This window comes from Mytilus californianus, unplaced genomic scaffold (assembly GCF_021869535.1).
Source record: "Mytilus californianus isolate M0D057914Y unplaced genomic scaffold, xbMytCali1.0.p SCAF_11, whole genome shotgun sequence".
Taxonomy (NCBI): domain Eukaryota; kingdom Metazoa; phylum Mollusca; class Bivalvia; order Mytilida; family Mytilidae; genus Mytilus; species Mytilus californianus.
The window spans coordinates 56,786,005-56,807,396 of NW_026262593.1; the positions used below are offsets into that span (position 1 = coordinate 56,786,005).

General features: G+C 33.0%; 1 protein-coding gene across 1 annotated transcript; it reads left to right on the top strand.

The window, feature by feature from the left end:
- The first annotated feature begins 1,116 nt into the window (after window positions 1-1,116).
- LOC127719252 (uncharacterized) lies at window positions 1,117-13,568 on the top strand. The gene is made up of 5 exons (XM_052225268.1): window positions 1,117-1,242; window positions 4,283-4,367; window positions 5,932-6,072; window positions 13,198-13,304; window positions 13,512-13,568. The coding sequence occupies exons 1-5, from the start codon at window positions 1,129-1,131 to the stop codon at window positions 13,566-13,568; spliced, it is 504 nt and encodes a 167-aa protein (XP_052081228.1). The 5' UTR covers window positions 1,117-1,128.
- Window positions 13,569-21,392: the final 7,824 nt, after the last annotated feature.

Genomic DNA, 21,392 nt, shown 5'->3' on the forward strand with positions numbered 1-21,392 from the left:
ATGGTCTACATTTCTTAGAACATCCAATTTGATGAGTTTCCAATACTGTTTTGAATCAACATCGCTAAAAATGTGTAGGCCATTTTAAAATAGTTTGTTTAAATGAACGCTTTTTATATTTACACAATTTGTTATATTCTTTATAACATTTAAAATATGAACCTCTTATAACAGGGTTGAAGAGAAACTTAGAGAGTAATTCATCCTTTCAAATAAGGGTTTTCCTCTTTAAACTGAGGTCCGAATCAAAAACCATTTACAATTAAGTCTCTCCTTATTTCATGAGTTATTGGGACAAATCTTAGAGGCTGTTTTCTGAGGATCTGTATTGTGATAATCATGATTCATGAATTACTTGAATGAACTTTACAAACTTGATGTCATAGTGGATCTTGAAATTAACATTTTGAGGTTTTTGACCATTTGTTACCTTTTTGAAATATATGCATTTTAAAGTTATTAACAGATAGATTGGAAGAATAAGTTGCTAGAATTCCAAATGACAGTTTATATTGACAATCACAATAATTTTCCATTGAAAACATTTAATTCTGAAGACACAGAAAATACATTTAGTATCAACCGAGACATACAAAAAAGGAAAAAAGAAATGTAAGGTATAAACATAATAAACCATAATGTCATGTGAAATACTTTTCCAGTCAAAGGCATTACCAATTTATTGAAGTTCAACAAATTAGTTTAATAACTACAATATTCTTATTGATCGATTGTATATATCAAAGTTGATGATATGAATATGTGGTTTCTCACTATGGCTATAGTTTTGTTGTCCTTTTTGGTTTATATGCTCTTCATTATGTAAGTTTTGAATTATCAAACAGTTTGGCAGCGAGCAACACTGAAGAATCATTTATTGTCGAATGTCAATCTGGTGCAGAAAAATTGGTACCACATATGTTAACATTAAGTAAGGAACGTAAATGTAATTTAGCAACTTATTCAATTTGTATCTTTTACTTACCATATGTGTTTTATGTAGATGGAGCAATCACGAATTAAAAGAACTAAACACATCGCGACTTTTTTTTAACTTGATTTCAATAATAACCATCATTTGTATCATATTAAATGTAAATGCGTTCATTTCAGGGGGAAAACACTGATATGTATCCGAATGCATTATCAATGTACCTTCTAAAGGAAGGCAAATGGAAGATTCCAAAAGAACATATTACGAAGTCATTTAACCAACGATCCATCGAGTATATTTACGAGAAGGTATACACATGTACAACTTGAATCAAACTTACACACACATACATACAAATGAAAGAACCATTTGTTTCGTTTGCACATTGCCCAATTTTAAGTTTGTTAGAACACAACTGATTTGAAACCTAAATATTCAAATTATGTAGCTCGATCCATACCTGAATGAAAAAAAGTGCTGAGGCAACAAAAGCAAAATGACTGGTTCATGAAAAGTATTCAGGGAGCAAAACAATGTGTGTATTGTACTAAACTTCCATTTTTTGAACTTGTTTTAACCTTTACAAATCACTGGTTGGTTAAATTGTTTGTATCATTTGATACTTGAATGCTTTAAAACGGACGAATACATGTAGATACTGTTTAGAATTTTCTAATTACTAAGGAGTTTCTACCCGGGAAAAAGATAAACATAGCTGTGTTTGGCAAAACCTTTCGGAATTGTGGGTTCTTAGTGCTCTTCAATTTTGTACTTTATTTGGCCTTTGCATTTTTTTTATTCGATCATCACTGATGAGTCTTTTGGAGACGAATTGCACGTCTGGCATACAAAATCTTAATCTTGGTATCTCTGATGAGTTTTTTTTTATATCATACAATGATTTAATACAAATAACTCTATCAACAGGAAGACTGTCTGCTTAACTGTTTAACGGATGCTGGATTGCATCAATTGTATAGCACATTATAAAGTGTGTCTTTAGGCCGAACCTATTTCATTTGGGTTGTCAAATAGAAATTCTCATTAATCTAAAGTGATCTTTTATCTGGGAAAATAACAATGAAAAATTTCTCTCATTTCGGCTTTTTAATGTTATAAGTTTATATGTCCGCTTTTGGCAAAATTAAATATATATTTGATATCCAAGTGCAATGGTCTATACCCAGGTACAATTGTCTATCTCCCTATACAACTAAAATACGAAATGTCTACACTCGACGAGTTTTAGTCAGAACTACACTGTTCTATTTCTACAATACCATTTGATTATAATAGGTTATTCATCATCAAATGTTTTTGGTATTGCATTTTTAAATTTCAGTTTGAATTTTTATGCCCCACCTACGAGAGTAGAGGGGCATTATGTTTTTCGGTCTGTGCGTCCATTTGTTTGTCAGTTTGTTCTTCTGTAAGTTCGTTCTTCTGTCCCGCTTCAGGTTAAAGTTTTTGGTCAAGGTAGTTTTTGATGAAGTTGAAGTCCAATCAACTTGAAACGTAATACACATGTTTCCTACTATATGATCTTTCTAATTTAAATGCCAAATTAGAGTTTTGACCCCAATTTCACGGTCCACTGAACTGAAAATGATAGTGCGAGTGGGGCATCCGTGTACTATGGACACATTCTTGTTACCACTATTACTAAATGGGAAATAATACATCATTATAAGATTTTCTTGACAATTTCTCTATATTATAATATTCACTGGAAGATTGAATTTAAAATATGAATATGAGAATAAGAAGATGTGGTGAGATTACTAATGAGACAACTATACACCAGCGACCAAATGACATAGAGGTTAACACTTAAACCTCACCGTACGACCGTCAACAATGAGCAAAACCAATTGAGGCATTTTTTTTACCTTTTTGCTAGATAATATTCAAAAACAATTTTTGATGGAGGAATAGTTCAAGATTTCAAAAACATGACTATTTTCTTTAAATTAAATAACTGAATATAGGAAAGTACATTTAAAGCGGTTGTTCAAGGAAATCAACAAAAAAAAAAGAAATAAAAATTCCTCACCAGTACAGTATCTTTTATCGTTCAATATTGATTTTCAACACTTACAAATTTGTTTGTGCAGTTTTCATCGTTAATCAACGCAAAATAATTATATAAAATACTTGGGACGATCTCATTTCACAAGGAATTTCTATTATTAATAATGTACTAAAACTTATCAACCCGGTTTTGGTCTTATGGTTGTTATATTATATAATAAGTTTAACATTCTAACATTTAATCTGTCATGACTAATTAGACACACACCCTTAACATACGGGGATCGAAAATGGAATCGAAAAAACTACAAGAAAAATATCCTCATTCACAAATTCAAAGAATAAAGTGTATACGTTGATTATCTTCAGTTCAAAATCAGACGGTATTAAAGTGAAAATTCAAACCTGGCTAAAAAAATGTGACTCTAATGGGAATTGATATACACAAATATCTATTCAATGCTCTCATTAGAAATTTCGAAATCAGAAAGCTGATGTTCGGAATAGAAAAATAAAGCAAAGAAGCCAATGTTCTTTTTTATTATTATTTTAAAGGCGTTGAAACATGCATACACGCAAAGACTCAAATATTTGTAATAAGTAAGTTATTTCAAATCGTTCGTTGTAATTGTTCGTAGGTAGCATCTTTAACATAAATGTACGTTCAGATTAAATAACATTTTCAAATTAAGACACCAAAGAATACTCTTTAAAAGAAACATACAGTCTGAATAAGTGTTTATTTTTTTACAATATAAGTAATAGTCTAGTTATAACGGTACAATCGATAAAATCACCGACGATAACTCCCCTCCCCACCAAGGAAAAAAAACACAACAAAAACAATAGATATTTCACAAGGCAGGATATTGTAATATAATTCTTACTTTAATGTTTTCTATTTATTCATGTTAAATTTGTGACAACAAGTAAAACTACGCGTTATAATTGAATATCTTACTTGAGCAATAAATAAAAGATGGTGTCCCTAAAACCCTCAATCCGTAAATGTCAAATGACAAACAAATGAAAAGATCCGATCAGTCACATAACTTAGCACGAAGTTCTCCCCCTTCCTACTTTTAGTGTTGAATGTTTTCTAATATTCAACTTTGTCTAATGTTATCACTCAAAAAAGAAATTTTACATTATCATCAGCATTTTTTGTTAAGATATGTGACCTTGTTGTAAATTGATTATAAAGCAAGCTGTGTACTTTTTAAACATCAAGTGTCGATCAATATGAAATTCGATCATACGATGTTTTTTAATTAGTAATTGTCTCTCAATAAACTATTTTTTTCTTATTTTGGACAGGATTTGACTGCTGATTTTAAACGTGGATTGTGGTTAGAACTGCAGAATGACACACATATGGCCTTCAGATCTCCCAGATTGACCGGTATTATATCATAATGTTATAATCTGAACTCTTATATCAACCAGATTTGAAAAATCACTCTTCAGACACCCCTGAGAGAAAACAACTATGTCAACTAGCTACTTAGAAAACACTTATAATCAAATTCCTTAACCATAGACAATTGGCCCATTTTAGGAAGTCAGAATTTTGAATTATGATCTTCGTTTAATCTTAAAACCAATCATGGTACTCATAGATGTATCGTTTTTGCATAGCATGTTATATCTGGTGTACTGCATATTTCTTTGACCATAGTGTTTATACCCCCAACTTTCAAATTCAATCAGAAATATAATCGTCGGAATCTTTAGTTAACATTATATAGTATTCGGGATCATCACAGAGGATATGGGCTCATATTTCCTGTTAGTTATTTTATATCTACTGAGCTACGAGGCACAAAGAATATGTTGAACTGACAGGGAATATGACATCATACCCCCTGTGAAGCCCGAATAACAATTAAAACTGGAGGGTCCTTATTTCAACAATCACCACCATGTTAATCTTTATTTTCCTTCGTTTGAGATATGGGCTCATATCCCCTGTTTAGGTAACCAAACAAATAACAGAATTAAAGTATAATATATATTTATATATTTACAGAAAAATTAAAAAAAAAAAACATTAACTCATTATTTTACTTTATACACGAGTGTGATAATGGACCTGCAGTATCAAATATTACAACGTACAACTAAATTACTATCTGGGCACATGCAAGATAAACAATTATCATATAGAGTAAATAAATAACTTATAATTTTTACAGTATGATAATAGCATTAAATTAACGTGAATTCCATATTTTCCGAAATGGTGTTTAGCGGGCTGATATGAAAAATTTATCACATGCTTCCGACTATTATCACATGCCTTTCCGTAACGTTATCGCATGACATTCCGGCGTTACTCGGCAAATTCTGGAAAATACACCTTACTTATGATACGTTTTAGGTGAAAAACATTACAAAGTAGGGTACAAAACAATCATTAGGAAACAGGAAAATTTATTATGTAAAATGCAAAAAAAAAAAACACATGATACAATAAATGCATTTTTACAAAGTTTCCAGCATAATTTAGAAAGTTACTTTACAAATATTGACTTAACTGTGTTCATTATGTTTTGATCGTCAATATAAAAATATATTATACAGTTGTTTTCTCCTCTGTTGAGGTATATGATAAAAATATTTCATATAGGATGTATTACATTTGGTGTCCGACGTTCGTAAACTTTTCACTTTTTGAACTTCTACTTGAGAACCACTTAAAAGGATCAAGGAAAAAGATATATGTTAAAATGTTATTTTTATCCATTGTAGAAGCATATGATCAAAAGATCATACCATATCATTTTTCACATCAGATGTATTATCAGCCCTCGGTCAATATCAACCCTCGAGCCTTCGACTCTTGGGCTGATATTAAACCTTGGGCTGATATTAAACCTTGGGCTGATAATATATCTGATATGAAAAATGCCATATAATAATCTGATATAGCTAAAAGAAAATAGTAATTGTCTTTTTCAAACTAGAACTTGGTGAAAAGAGAGAACGCTCCAGATGTGTTAATAGTTCTGGCGGTGACAGTGATTACGACGATGATAGTGATGTTGAAGATATTGCATTTAATGAATACGATAGCCACATGGACAAGCCAGAAGGAAGAAGAAATGGTCAGTTCTAAAGAAATGACCCTTATACTAGCACTAAACATATAAACTGTTCTACCGAATTGACAATTGATAAGCATTTGATAAGATTTAGAAATTAGAGAAATATTGACAAAATAACATTTTTTTTCAATTTCGTTTGGTTTTCTTTTCTTGGAAGGCCGTTTGGTGGCCTATATTTGATAATACCCACATCTTGGTGTCTATGTTAAATGTTGTGTTGAATAGTATGCAAACTATATCCCCTCATATTCCTGATCTATTCTAAGTGTTAGCTAAACAAGGAGTTGAACATATCATTTAAAGTATTCCACTGGTATCAACATTTGCCATGCGAATCCATACTTAGTCAAAATGTCAAAATAAGGAATAGAACATGTCGGCAAACTTGCAGTTTAGACTACTGTGTCGGTTTTTAAGGCTTTAAGACAGCAGAAACATGTCGCTAGTGAGTTGAGACAAACATGACGTATCGACAACACATTCGTGTCGGTTTGAGTCGTTTTTCTTCATAACCAGTATAACCCAACATTAATTGCAATACTCATAGAAGAAGACCCTAAAATAATACTGAACGAATAACAATGAGATGAAGAACAACGATCAAGAATATCTAAACTATGTTGAAGTCCTTTCTTTAATCACAAAGTGATTAAAAAATGTAATAGAGTTGTCTCTCTTTGTCTGTTATTTATTGTAATTCACAAATACCAAGATTAAAATACTACAGACTTTCTGTATATTATACTCATTTGTGTAGAGGTTACATCCTCTGTTTTTCATTTATAACCTTTACCACTTATACAAAAAAACAATCATTCTAATTAAACATACATTTTATTACACACCAACTTGTATTTACATTTTCATGCCTAGAATATACATTTTTACTTTGTGGCATTACTTTGGCTACAGAGTATTCTATAATATTTTGTTAAGGCGCCAGGGTGACTACCGATTACCTAAACACATTTACTATCAGCTGACCTATGTTAAAAAAGTGTCATAAAACCCCTGATAGTTAAACACGGTTACACCACCACCTACCGTAGAGAGTGACTGGGGAAAACACTCGTATTACAAAAGCTCCAGTAATTAGTGCCCCACATGTTGGCAGGTGTAGGCCTCCCCTCTATAAGATGAGGTGGAGGAGGTCCCAGAGTTACCCATCTGTAGACCCCACCGTTAGCACTAACCACATTTTCCAAACCAGCAAATTGTAGAACTTGTCAGACCCAGAGCAAGGGCCGAGTGAAATAATCCCCCAATCACTACCAGTCTCCCTGGACCGCCATATGAGAGCCAAAGTCAGCTACCAAATCTGACATGGGTTCTCACCTCTACAAAATTTTCATTATTGAAGCATTGGAAAAGTTGATTTTGTTGTGCACCTGATTTCAAGTTTGTGATAAATGAGTTCCATCTGTTCTGTATAAAGACACTTCACCCTAATGATTTTATTTTGATTTTTGGTGTTTTAACGCCACTTTTAAGCACCGCTTTTGGGCTATTTCGTGGCGGCCAGTTTTTTTGGTGGAGGGAGCCGGAGTGCCCAAAGAGAACCACCGACCTTCGATAGGAAAACTGACAATCCTAGTCAATTAAGATTCTAGTCGAGTGCACCCGCACGAACGGGGTTCGAAATCACAACCTCAGTGTTGACTGGCTAGTTTTTTTACAACAGTAACTACTTAGACCACTCGTCCACCGAGGCCCCAAATGTTCTTATGTAAAATAGCTTTTCCCCCATTTTATATTACAAAGTTTTTGACCACTGAATTCACTCTTTTTCTCTTTTGTTCGATTATTGGACCCGCATTTAAGGGTGCAAAATGCCAGTATCTGCGCTGTAGCATTGAACACCATATTATAATAACATTTTTGAATAAAGCCTGGTAACGTAGGATGGAACATTTTACATTTTCAATTAAACCCTTCCCTGTCGATTATAAATCTGTCAAATCATTAGCCTCACAGTGAATAATAATAAAATTAGGAGAAGGTAAAATATTTCTTTTTGCATCCAGTAGGGAGTCCAAATCTTTAAACTGTAAACCAGGTTGCCCAATCCAGTATGCTGAGACTCCTTTGTACTCCAGTCCAAGGTTGGTCCTACCATATTTCTTTACCTCTACATTGGCCCAATGAACAAGGCAACTTCCAACAATCCATAAAATCTTGGAACCTGTGAAAACTTGTAGCTTGTTAGCCTTTTGTAACTAGAAAAATTGCAACCTAATATAGCAAGAATAAGCATGCGATTTCCATCTGCCTAATTTCATAATTACCTCCTCTGAGACCCCCTGCCTTGCTAGTTCAGTGGCTCCCCCAATTCTAAAACTATGTGACCTAATATGACCGTTACTGATATGAAGATAATGTAAAGCCTTTCTAAGTATACTGCTGAATTGGTATACCATTATAATGTATAAACAAATCTTTATTGTTACAGGTATGTCGTACCTTTAAGTATTCGTTAATGGGTCGTATCGGACAGTAGTTTTTTTTCTGTTCCCATGTATCTATAAAGTAACAGAATTTCCCTTTTGGTCAGTTTTTGACTACCTTACTCCTAGCTCCAGGACTTTTTTCTTAACTAAAATATCAGCAATTGTTAAGTTGGAGCCATTTATAACAGACTTAGTTTTAAAAGTAGTGATTTTCCCGTACCCTTAGCACACCAAAGAAGGCAACTGAAAAAACTGCTGAAAATAAAGCAGCTTCATATTTATTCTTACATACTTTATGTAAACAATTTATCATATCTGATAAAAATTGCACTGTAATTGGTGCTCTAATGTCATTACATTTCCCTCCTTGAAGTCTCTTTATTCCATTCCTTCTAATGCCTTGCCAATTATAAAGAATTTTGTAGTATCCTGTATGCCTTGTATTTTATGATGATAAGAAACTCCTGATATATAAGATGATATGGTACCACCAGAAAGACCTTGTACTGACAGAAAAGCTATAAAATTTAGCATATCATTGACTGGCACTGGCCATAGCTGTTTCAATTTGTCAGATGATCTAAAATTACAAAGTTTTGACAGAGCCAAATTGTATGATTTTTGTGTATTTTTGGACACGCCTTGATTGACAATATAATCCGCCACCTGACTTAAATGTTCCAGATCTGTGTTGGAATTTTGGTTGGCCACTGGTCTGCTTCTGGAGCTAGGCTTCTGAACTTCCCCCACTGAGAACGAGAAAGACAATCAGCAATTTGGTTTTGTTTTGAAGGGATATAAATTGCCTAAACTGACGTATTGTTTTTTAAGTTCATTAAAACAATTTGTCTTACTAAAGTCATAACTCTACTTGATATGCTAGTTTTCATATTAATGATTTGAACAACCGCCTGGTTATCAACATAAAAAATAACTTTTGTGTTCACAAATATAATTCCCAGGACATAAGTGCAGCTACAACTGGAAACAACTCTAACAATGTCATATTTCTGGTAATTCCAGTTTCAACCCTATGTTTTCGCCATATGCATTGGGCCTGCAATCTAGATCCAATACCCGCCTTTGGACACCCCTGCACTATCCGTGAACAACTCTAATTTTTCTTTTGAAACCCATACATTGTCGGTTATTACAGTGACACCATTGTATTGTTTTAAAAAGTCTAACCAAACTTCTAAATCTGCTTTCATCTGCTTGTCTACTCGAATTTTGTAATATGATTTTCTTATCCCCATTGTGGAATTTATGAGTCTGTGGCAGAAGGTGCGGCCTGGAGCAACCACCTTGCAAGCAAAATTAAGGAGCCCAAGAAGGGATTGCATGTCTTTATGAGTTTTTTTAGAACTGTCTAAGGTATCTCTGATTTTTTTGTGAGAGTTTGACAAGTTTTTCATTTGGAAACTGCATGATTAAATTTTGCATATCAAATTCTATACCCAAAAAAATGAGTAATGTAGTAGGCAAAGTAGTCTAGTCACTAGCAAGAGGAATACCTATTTTATCGCATACCTCTTGGAATATCTCCAAAGTATTGCCAACTTTTGATGTTTGGCTCGACTCGACAAATAGAAAATCATCTAAATAATGGAGGATATTATTATTTCCACTTTTGTGCTGTATTATCCAATGCAAAGCTTTTACAAGTTTCTACCAATAGGCACAACTTATTGAGGCCCCCCATTGGCAGCATTTTATTAAGATAATATTCACCCTGAAATTTTATCCCTAACAAGTCAAAATCCAGCGGGGCAATAAGCGAAAAGCCGCCTTTACATCACACTGACTTAAACGGGCAAACGTTTTGTGTCTATTAATCAAACATGCTGCTTCGTCCACTGAACTGTACTGCACTGAACAATGATCTTTATCAATAAAATCATTAATTGAATTATTTTCAGGATAGGATAAATGTTGAATAAGTCTAAAATCCCCATCCTTTTTTGGCACTAGCCCCATTGGTGATACCTGAAGTGTGGCAAAAGGCGGGGATCTGAAAGGACCAGTAATTTGACCAAGTTTAACTTCCTTCATTAATTTTTCTTTGAAAATGTTGGGTAGCTGTATTGCACTTTTTTAAATCGGAATTCTCCCTTGGTTTCCTAGAGCCAAAATATTTGAATGAAAAACCATATTTGAAACCAGATATAATTTCATTTTCTACATTGTTATGTGGGTAAAATTCTAAATAATTTTCTAAGACAGATACTTTAACAGGAGTATTTGCTAATGAATAAAAATTAATACCTTTTGTTACTTCTTCCTTGGGCCCGGTTATTACATTGGGCCTTTCTCTGTTTTCCACTGCATATTTCACAAACATGTTTAAACCTACAACGAGAAAAGTAGGAACAGTCATAAATAATTATAGCATTTACATGACATATTTGCACTACCACTAGTTACTTGTGATTTCTGATGTGTTCTCGTGTAAGTGTTTGAATTCGTAGCTGCATTGGAGTTATAATTACCACGAATTTGTGTATTTGTTCTATAACCCTGTGATTGCACTGGTACATTGTTTTGTACTAAGGGAGATGTGATGTGTAATAGCCAATATTCACCGTGTATGTTTCCCCAGGAAAAATTTAGATTCTTTCCTATATTTAGCCTAAATTGCTGGTCATAGGTAGCCCAGTTTTCTGACTTCGTTGCCGCTAATCGTATATCGCGCATATGTTTAAATAATTCCTGTGCCCGAGTCCTGTATTTCTCAATGTAAACACTCATAAACACCATGACTGCTGAAGTCCATTCATTTATGAACAAATAAACACCCGACGATCTTTTTTCAATGCAAATTTTCCCCCTTTTTAATTTCAAATCGTCAACCTCCTCCATTTCTTTTTGCGTTCTCAAAAGATAATGTAGCTCAATAAACTTTCCCTCCCCAATCTTTCCTTAATTTTAAAAGGCACGTGTTCCCCCACTTTGTCATGAATGCTAGCCTTTTGTGTCGGAGTGCAATCAATTGAATTATTTGCCATTTCAAAATTTGTGTGTGACGGGTCGTGCCTAAAAGGGAGAATGCCCTTACATCCTCCTCCGACTCATTATCTGATGATATTTCAGCATTTTCTTCTCGTCCTTGTGTTTCCACGTGTTTCACCTCCTGTCTTTTCCTGACCATTCGTTTGCGTCCAATTTCGTCCCTCGCTCCGTCTTTCTTTTGAGTGATGTCTGCGTTCCGAACTCACTATCCTTCTTTCCTGCTGGTCGTCTTCCCCTTCTTTCCAATGACCCTTGATGGCGATCCCCTGGCATTTCTTTTGTTTGGCATCTTTTAGTTTTTAGATAATTAAACAATTTTCTGCAGCACATGCTTCGTCGTCGACAGCAAATTAACAAGTGCCCGATACGGGAATTCCAAAATTCAAATTCCACGTGAGAGCGCCATGCCATATTTGGCTATGAGCTAAAGGCTGCAACACCCACACACCCACACACATATTTGATTGAATAAAAACCAGATAATTGAAAATATAAAATTTTGATAATCTCTATCATAATCGATATTTCCAGCATTTTCATCCTAATGGATACTCAAGTTCGTTAAAAACCACCCTCATCGTCGTTCTCAACAAACCAAACTCAATATCGGAATTGTCCAGTTAGTATTTTAGGCGTATTTGTTATGTTAACCGTTAGGTCCAACTATGACATGATTGCAAATCTTACCAAACTACGCAAATTAATCAAATTAATCGTTTGAAATTACCGATGAGAGGCCTTAATAGAGGTGAATACATGTACATCTTGATCTTTTTATTTTCCTCTTTGTCAATCTTTACACAATTTGTAATGCAAGTTTGTTATTCAACGTTTACCTATTTTGTGTTATATCTCATCTCACTATTTTTAATATGTACCACTTTTGATAAGTATTTAGTATGACTATACAATTTCACTTCTGTTCTCGTACTATGAACTACAACTTTATTTGTAAAAATATTCCCTTACTCCTTACAACATAATTATTATAAAATTTACCTGTGTACGTTATTTTATTTAACGCCATTTTGTTCAAGGTTATAATTGTCTTTTTGACATTGTTTTGCTTCTCTCTTTTTTATTTAAAATTGTATTCATATTGTGTCATAATCACTCATAGATCAAATTTATTCGTTCAGTGAATGTTTACTTGTTTTTCTTTGATTGAGTTAAACCATTTCAATTAATATTTTATAGTCTGTCTTTCTATGTTTTAATGTAACACTATTTCAAGTTAAGGTGACGGTTGGAGCCTGCTAAAACGTTCAAACCGGTTGCATTTGTTTGTACCTGTCCTCAGTCAGGAACTTGTTTTTTAGTGGTTGTCGTTTTTGGATTTGGTTCATAATTGTTTCTCTTTTCTCGTTTTTGTTTATATAGATTAAACCGTTGGTTTTCCTGTTTAAATTATTTTACACTAGTCATTTTTGGGCTCTTCATAGCTTGCTGTTCGGTGTAAGCCAAGGCTCTGTGTTGAAGGCCGTACTTTTACCTATAATTGTTTATTTTGTACACCGTGGAACTTGGATAGAGAGTAATCTCATTGGCATTCATACCACATCTTCTTATTTCTATTTACATTTTTTTACGTTTTTTCCACTGTTTGAGGAAATCGATGTCACAATGTAATATACAGGTTTATACATAATGAAGGAAATTTATTTTGCAGCAAAAGAACTGAATGTGTCAATATCTGAATTGTACGGGCTTATATTTTTGGCCCTTTTACAAAAACAGTATTGGAATGGAGCCAAACAGTTAATTGAAACTGGATGCGTAAGTAACATGTGTATGCGTACAATAATACTACTAGTTTTGTCTTCAAACGGCGATAAGATGATTAAGAATTGTATTCACTTTATCGATATCATATTGCATTGAAACCAAGTGCAATGATATATACATAATGTTATTCATAAACACAGCGTTACAATGAGATGTCAATTTTACAGGCTACCAACAATTTTTTTCTAATATTTGCAGTGTTTGCAGAATCAAATGAATGCTATTAACAAGAACATCACTTTTGAAACATCTTAAATAATTTGGATAGTTATATACGGATTACATTTCTTATCCCACATTTCATATTTATTTTATTACTAATTTATTTCAGTATGACCTATTCGAGGATGACTTGATCACAGAGTTTGTATTTCGTTGATTATTTTTTTTATTTCTTTGATTCCGATGATTGCAGATAACGGATAAAGTTCAGAATTTTGGTAGATGAACCCGATTCATATCAAACATGGTAACCGCCGTATATGTTACTAAAAACAAAAGAACAAATTGACATCAATAATCATAGAATGGTTTCTTATATCGTCTCTCCTCAGATTTACATCTGATGACCGTAATTGCTCAACCAAGATGGCAGATATAAATTAAATTAAAGACAACGGATTCTTTGTAATCCGTAGAAAAACACTCAATGCGATTGACCGCCTTCCTAAATCAATATTTGCTGCTTTTAACCATTAATGCAAATTTATGACACCTTGTCAGTAGTTGCAGGCACCTTAGAGGTTCTGGTTGATTATGAACTTATTTTTAATTTATGATTAAGCATTATGGTAGCGAATTCTAAAATTTGTCATCAAAATCCCCAAATTTCTTAATAGCGTATTAAATCAGTCATCACAAGTAATAATGTCACGGATAACCCACACATTCGTTCTCACGAGAAAATGTGTCACCAGCAGTTTAAACGATTTATAATCGTTTACATGACTAATGGTATCTGTGTTTATCAAATATGATTCAATGTCATGTCAGGATTTTTCAAAATCGTGATCTCAAATTGAACATTTAGTTTTGGGAGGTCATGGATGAGCTTTCGTTAATCAATGTGATTCAAAGCAAATAAAAAACCGTGTAATACTATATTTATTTCATAAAGAAATAAACATTCTTACTGCTACAGTTTTTTGTATGAGTTTTGCTAATGGATAAAGATCATACGGTAACCTTCGTCCGTTCTTATAATTGCCCTTTGGTCATAATTTGGTTAGTAGTCTTATCTTTAATCATACCACGACTCTCTGTTTTTATATATGCATATAGAATATAGTTATTGTGTCTGTTTTGTTTTGTATAATATATATTGTTTTGTTTCTTGGTTCATTATACTGCATTACAATGATCCTTGGTGTTTTCCTTCAAGCAGTTGTCAGTACTTTGGTACATAGATAAAAATCGTGTTTATTAATTAAAGTCAGAACAAATTTCGTTTGAAGAAAGCTCCTTTAAGGTTCACATAGATTCTTGATTGTCAGACAAAAATATTAAACCTAACAATCTAGTGTTGTTTTATAGTAAGCTACATGCTTAAGTGTAACCGTCTTCAATTGTTTCTACTGTTATACATTTTTTTATTTGATTGTAGATTCGAATCCATCATATTCTTGTTGGATGCGTTATATTAGAAAATACTGCGAACAGTTGGCAAACTGCTCCTCTAGTGCAAGACAGGCTTAGAAGATTGAATAAGTAATCATTGAATAATGACATTTAAGATTTTTATAATGATTTGGCTGAAGATTTCACGAATTTTCGTCCCTTTAACGGTGAACTTGAAGTTACTGTTTTAGAAGATCTGTTAACTTTGACGTAAAGCAATACCGTATCAGAGTATAACACATCCCTTTCTTACAAACACGTGTAAGCACTAATGTGTGTGTATGTTACAAAAGTGTACAAAAGCAACAACAAAAAGAGTGACAAAACTATATCAAACAAAAATATATTTGTAGTTACAAATCATATCAATAATATTTATAATTAAAAATCATCAAGAAATCAGAAATCAGTATCTCCTTACAAATTCGCATTTTTTTTATAGCTAACGTTGAATTACCTTGTATAACTATATAAGTTTTTTGTTACAAAATAGAAAAAAAGGTAGGTCTAAGAAAAATCTTATCAATTATTTATAACAACACATCTATGAATAAGGGATATATTAGCTACTATAGGTTAAATCAAATAATAGTTAACACTTCGTTTCTCCCTAGATTATAGGTTTTTCTAAAAGTCATCCCGTAAAAAGATAACTTTCTACTTTCGATTTAAAAGGGTCACTTTCGGTGTCATCTGTTTGCAAACCATATGCTGCTACTAAAGAGACCGAGGTTCGGACATATTGAAATGAGCTATATACATGATATACATATTATCAGTTTTTTTTTAACTTTTCTAAATGATATACATACTATATATGCAATATTCTATAATAATATCTAAACTGGTTTCAAAACATTATGTTCTTATTCATTTGCATACATATTGTTTCAACCAAAATTTAAACACAATTCAGAATAGCTATTTTCTTTGGCACTTAGAAGGTATTAAATGAGTTCAACTTTAAAATTTAATTTTCTATAAATATTTCAGATCTTGTCTTCTGAAAACTAATAATTTAGAGACAATCTAAATGTTCTTTTTTTATAAGCACTGCATCGGTACTGCATCTTATATAGTATAATAACAATTGCATTCTAATCCTGTTTCTCAACGTAGCAATGTTCTTAAAATAAAAAAAATGCCGAACTCCAAGGAAAATTCAAAACGGAGAGTTCTTTTTATATGACTCAATCAAAAGCTCAAACACATCAAACACATAGAATACAAATGTCATATTCCTGACTTGGTACATGCAATTCTTTATGTAGGAAATTGTAGATAACACCTGGTTATAAAGCTAGCTAAACCTCTCACTGATATGAAATTGTATTGCCAACAATATGGCAGAAAATCAAACAGACATAATAAATAAAAATGTCAAAAATTCGGGTACAGTAGTCAATATTATGATATTATCTATTGTATTTTCTCATGTTATTTCAAAATCGTTGTTTTTAGGGCCTTCACGCAGAGGGCATCTCGCATTTTAGAGTCTATATATGAGACTGACAAGAAATCTGAAAACGATAAACCGAAACGGAATAAACCTACTGGAAAAGAGGTAGAGTCGAATAGTAAGGAGGAAATGGAATTGGGTGAACATATCAACCATGCTGGCAGACTGTTACTAAATCATGGGTACATCGAAGACGCTATAAAGACACAGAACAGAACGTTTCTGGACAACAAAGAAGTGAGGAATATTATAAACAAAATGTGGTATGGATTAGAACACAGAAATCTTAAAACGGTAAGAAAGCATAGGTTGAAAATATCATGATGTTTTGCAATGCGTATACATGAAGGCAAAATAACGAGCATCAAAATAAAAGGCATCGTTTTGTGCATAATTTTATTGTTTTACCATTTTTTACATGTACCCCTTAATTTTGTTCTCTGCTTAATTCAACAAATAATGAAGGTGTATTGAAGTTTATGAATGCGCGTTATTCTATATAGTGTACAGTGTTCATGATTTGTACCTGTGTCTCTCTAACTAATTGTGTGATTGTCATTTTTTTCTGGCTTAGTTAAAATGTTGTTTTAAATATTTGCATTTGATATTTGTTTTCATTATAGTGAGTGTTTGAATCTCATATATCGTAGCCAACTTTTAAATAAGGATACAACCAAAAGTAGAATATCTGCCTTAAATCGTCATTTCCTACAAATTGACGCAGTCCGAAAAAAATAATTAGAATCTATGACGAACGTAAACATATCAACTTTCCAATTATCAGGGGGGGGGGGGGGGGGGGTGGGTATGTACAAACTAGTTTAACACCGTCACATTCTTTACGTGTCTGTCATAAGTCGGGAGCCTGCAATTCAGTTGTTGTCGTTCGTTGCTGTGTTAAATAAATGAACTTTCGTCTTTCAAATTTGATTGTTGGGAATGAGGAATATATTGAAATGATTAACATTGACATTTCTAATAAGAATGAAATTTTATGAAACTGAAGTTTAATGATGATTTGTTCTAAACCTCACCTGTTCACCTATCTTCTTTCGATTTGTAACTCACAAATCAGTTTGTATAGTGGACAAAAATTTAAAATATCGGTTGTTTACATCCCGTTACTCGCAAAACGACAGTTGAAAAGCATTTCGAACGAACATATATCTTGTTGTCTGCTCCGTTCATGGAAAGGTCTTACATTACATATCACACAGGTTTCTAATGAATCATAATATCAGTATTTGTTTATCTTACTAATTTATATCTACTACAGTATCTGTTTGCAAAAAAGGAAACCAACTTTCAAACTGGCTTATATTTCTTTGTCCCCTTTCTCCGAATACGACCTTTCGTATAAACTTATCACCGAATGAGAACACAATGCGTGCAGCAGGATCTGCTAACCTTTCCAGAGCACATCAGAACATTGGGTTTAGTATTTAGACTTCTATGATGTGTTTTGTTTATTGTTATTGTTATTGTTTTTCTATTTTGGCCGTGGTGTTACCACATAGGTCAACGTACGGCCTTCAACAATGAGCAAAGCCCATACCGTATAGTCAGCTATAAAAGGCCTCGAAATGACAAATGTAAAAAACAATTCAAACGAGAAAACTAACGGCCTAATTTATGTACAAAAAATTAACGAAAAACACATATATAACACATCAACAAACGACAACCACCTAATCACAGGCTCCTGACTTGGGAAAGGCACATTCATACATAATGAGTCGGGGTTAAACATGTTAGCGGGATCCCAACTCTCCTCATAACCTGGGACAGTGGTGTAACAGTACAACATAAAAACGAACTATAAAAAGCAGTTAAAAAAAGGCTTAAATCATTAGATGGATACAAATAGAAATACACCTACATGTTTCAGTTTATGTTTGTTTTTTGACTTAGAATGTCCCTCTTTGGAACCTCCCTTCCCCTCTTGTAATATGTATACTTTGTCGTAACATTATCACTACTAACGATCGGGATTGATGAACCTCGATCATTGCTTATAATGATGAGTTGATAAGGTATCCAGTACCCTTCCGTTTTGAAAAAAAAAATATGTTCGGAATACCAAAAATGCCAGATCTATCCTATTTTTTTTAATAAAAAACACACACTTCTAGATTGAAACATGAAAGAATTTTTAAATTTATTCTAAATTTAGGAATAAATTATCATCAAGTAAAGCTTTCACTGCTTGTACTGAATTGACTATAATAAAGTGCCCTTTCCGTTTAATATGTCCTTCATTTAGTGTACAAGGTCTTGGATTTTCAAATTTTATGGCTTGGAGCAGTCACTGAATGTTGTTACCTTGTCTATAACAATGTATGAACATCATCTATGATGATTTTATTTATTACAGAAAGGTTAGTCCAAATATTTATGATGTCCTGTTATAGGATATTATACTGTTTTGCTGTGACGACTGTTCTTCAGGGTCACAACAATCACATAAAATAGCTTCACAAGACGTCCTTTGTATTTAGACTAGCCTAACTAAGTAAATAAACCCATTATAGTAGCAGGTTAATTCTGGCAAACTTATGTTAGCCAGACATGCGTTATGCCTACAGGAGTATCATCAATGACGCTCGAATAAAATCAAAATCTAAATATATAGTTTGAAGAGCATTGAGTAACAGTACCATCACACTGACGTCACAGTTATTTTGTGTCTTATGCTTCATACATGTATGTACAAAACAGTTGCTATATATAGACGTATATTGATGGCAATGAAAAGGGTAGTTTGTTAAAGCTATAACGGCACCAGATATATTTCAGAAACTTGTTTCTTCAACACTCGACTGATTTCTGCCATGGTCGTTGCATTTTTTTTTACATTCACCAGCTGCAGTGACGTCTTTTCTCATGGATGATAATTCATGAATAAATGGAGACGTTCTGAGCTTTTCCACCGTTGAATAAAGGGTCATTTATCGCATATTTCCAAGTATTAGGGTTATATAACAATTCTTGTTTGAAATCAAATGTAATGCACCGAATTAGTTCATATTGAGTCTGCTGTTGTTGTCTTTCTGTCGTATTTGTTCTCAATCAGCTCCATACTACTGTCACGTATGACAATTGGTTGTTAAAGGTTTTATATATTTCATTATAAATCTTATTTGAAATCTTCAGTCGTATTGGAATATGATCAACTGTTTTAGCACTCGGATGAGCCTCAAGCCGATACAACTTACTCTGATCTAAAATAACTGTACTTTGAAATAAAAACGGATCAATATGAAAACAGGCCATGTAATGACACCGTTTTACGCACATCGAGTAGAAGATGCTGTCTTGTTGACACACCTGTTCTCAGTCTGTTAAAAGTTAATATCAAAATGTTTGTTTTTCGTCCCTTGTCTGTCCATTTATTTATTGAGGAACGATACAACAACAATTTTATACATATTCAACATTTTAGATTGTTGGTTTCATTGTTCTCGCAGCCTGTCACATCATACTGTTACCTTTGCTAATGATAACTATGGAAACACGTCCGACGCGATGGTAAGTGACTAGTAAAAGAACCAAAAATAAAATCATTTAAAAAAGATATGTGAGAAACTACAAAATGTTAGGTGTTTAGTGTGTTTTAACCGTTATTAGTCTACCACGAATCTGCCAGACGTCAATTTCGTTATTGTAGGAAGTCCGAAGCACACATGATGATGTAGATCCAAGTTAAAAAACCTGAAAAGTTGTGTCAAATATGACAAAGGGTTTCTTTTGCAAGTGATCGAAAAACTAAAGGTATTAAATAATTCGCAATTTTTAATTTGAAGGTAGCATTTCAACACAAATGTCAGACTACTCGATTGTTGCTGTTTGCAATTACCCAGAGGTTGTAAAGACTCATTAAAAATATGCGGTTTTGAACAGTTTATTTAATATAGACAAACCTGCATTAACTATCAATTCGTTTCAGCAGTCATCTGTCTATTACGGCTACTTTGTGACACCGAATATTTTCTCTATATAAATTTACTCATTTCAGCGGACACCTGACTGTATAATACGGTCAGGGTTCATTTATATCAAGCACGAATAGTCATTTCAACTTTTTACAACGGTCATATTATTGTTTATTAATACCAACATAATCATGAGGAAATATATATGTGTTGAGTACCGTAATCAAATAGAAATCCGAACCCGTTTTTAACCGAGATATCGTAATAGGAGGTGAATTTTTGAATTCCTCATGTTCTATGTCTTTCAGTTTCATTTGGAAACAGTATCAACAACATATTTTTGTCTCAAATGAAAACGTATTTTAAAAGTTTTCTTCCAATTCGAAACGGCCACATCCGCCATTTTTTTTTCAATGCTACAGGAACGACACTTGGCCCGAGATCACAATTTATTCCTCTATCAGTTCTTTATAACGTTTTGTCGCATTAAAAACAAATTCCCTGTTTTTTTGTCTAATTTTTTGTGTGTGTAATGTACAGTACAGTCCAAAAATATATCCAATTTTCAGAAAAATTGCATGTTTACATCATACAAATTTGGCCAATACACATTCATACCCCTATAGGCAAGTCAAGAGATGTTCCGAAAAGTGTAAATATTACCTTCTTGCACCTGGTATAATCACTCTTTTCATATCAAAATCAGTTCATTTTAGCTCTCTTCTGTCATTTCCACCCCATAAAAACAAAGAAATGTATGAGAAAGGGAAAGAAAAAAATAAAGAAAAAATACGCTATAATTAAAGGGAACTATATTTGTGGACAACAAAAAGCGGGACCTTAATTGTGGTCTTGGGCCTATTAGGGGTCAAAAACTTGACCAATTCCAATAAAATTTGGCATGATTTAAGCTTAGTGTATTATGAGACAGTTTTCAAAGCCATATGATATATATTATAGAAAATGTGGCATTTTTTATATCTCAACTTTTGTTGCTAAATTGTGACGTTGAAATAAACCAATTTCAACTATCAAATTTTGGCTTCAAAAAGCCCCAAAAAACAACAAATT

Bases quoted from the DNA above. Each gene is read 5' to 3' on its own strand.
- LOC127719252 (XM_052225268.1), top strand. From the start codon at position 1,129: ATGTATCCGAATGCATTATCAATGTACCTTCTAAAGGAAGGCAAATGG. The intron at 1,243-4,282 runs GTATACACATGT...TATTTTGGACAG, and splicing joins TCGAGTATATTTACGAGAAG to GATTTGACTGCTGATTTTAA. The intron at 13,305-13,511 runs GTAAGTAACATG...TAATATTTGCAG, and splicing joins AGTTAATTGAAACTGGATGC to TGTTTGCAGAATCAAATGAA.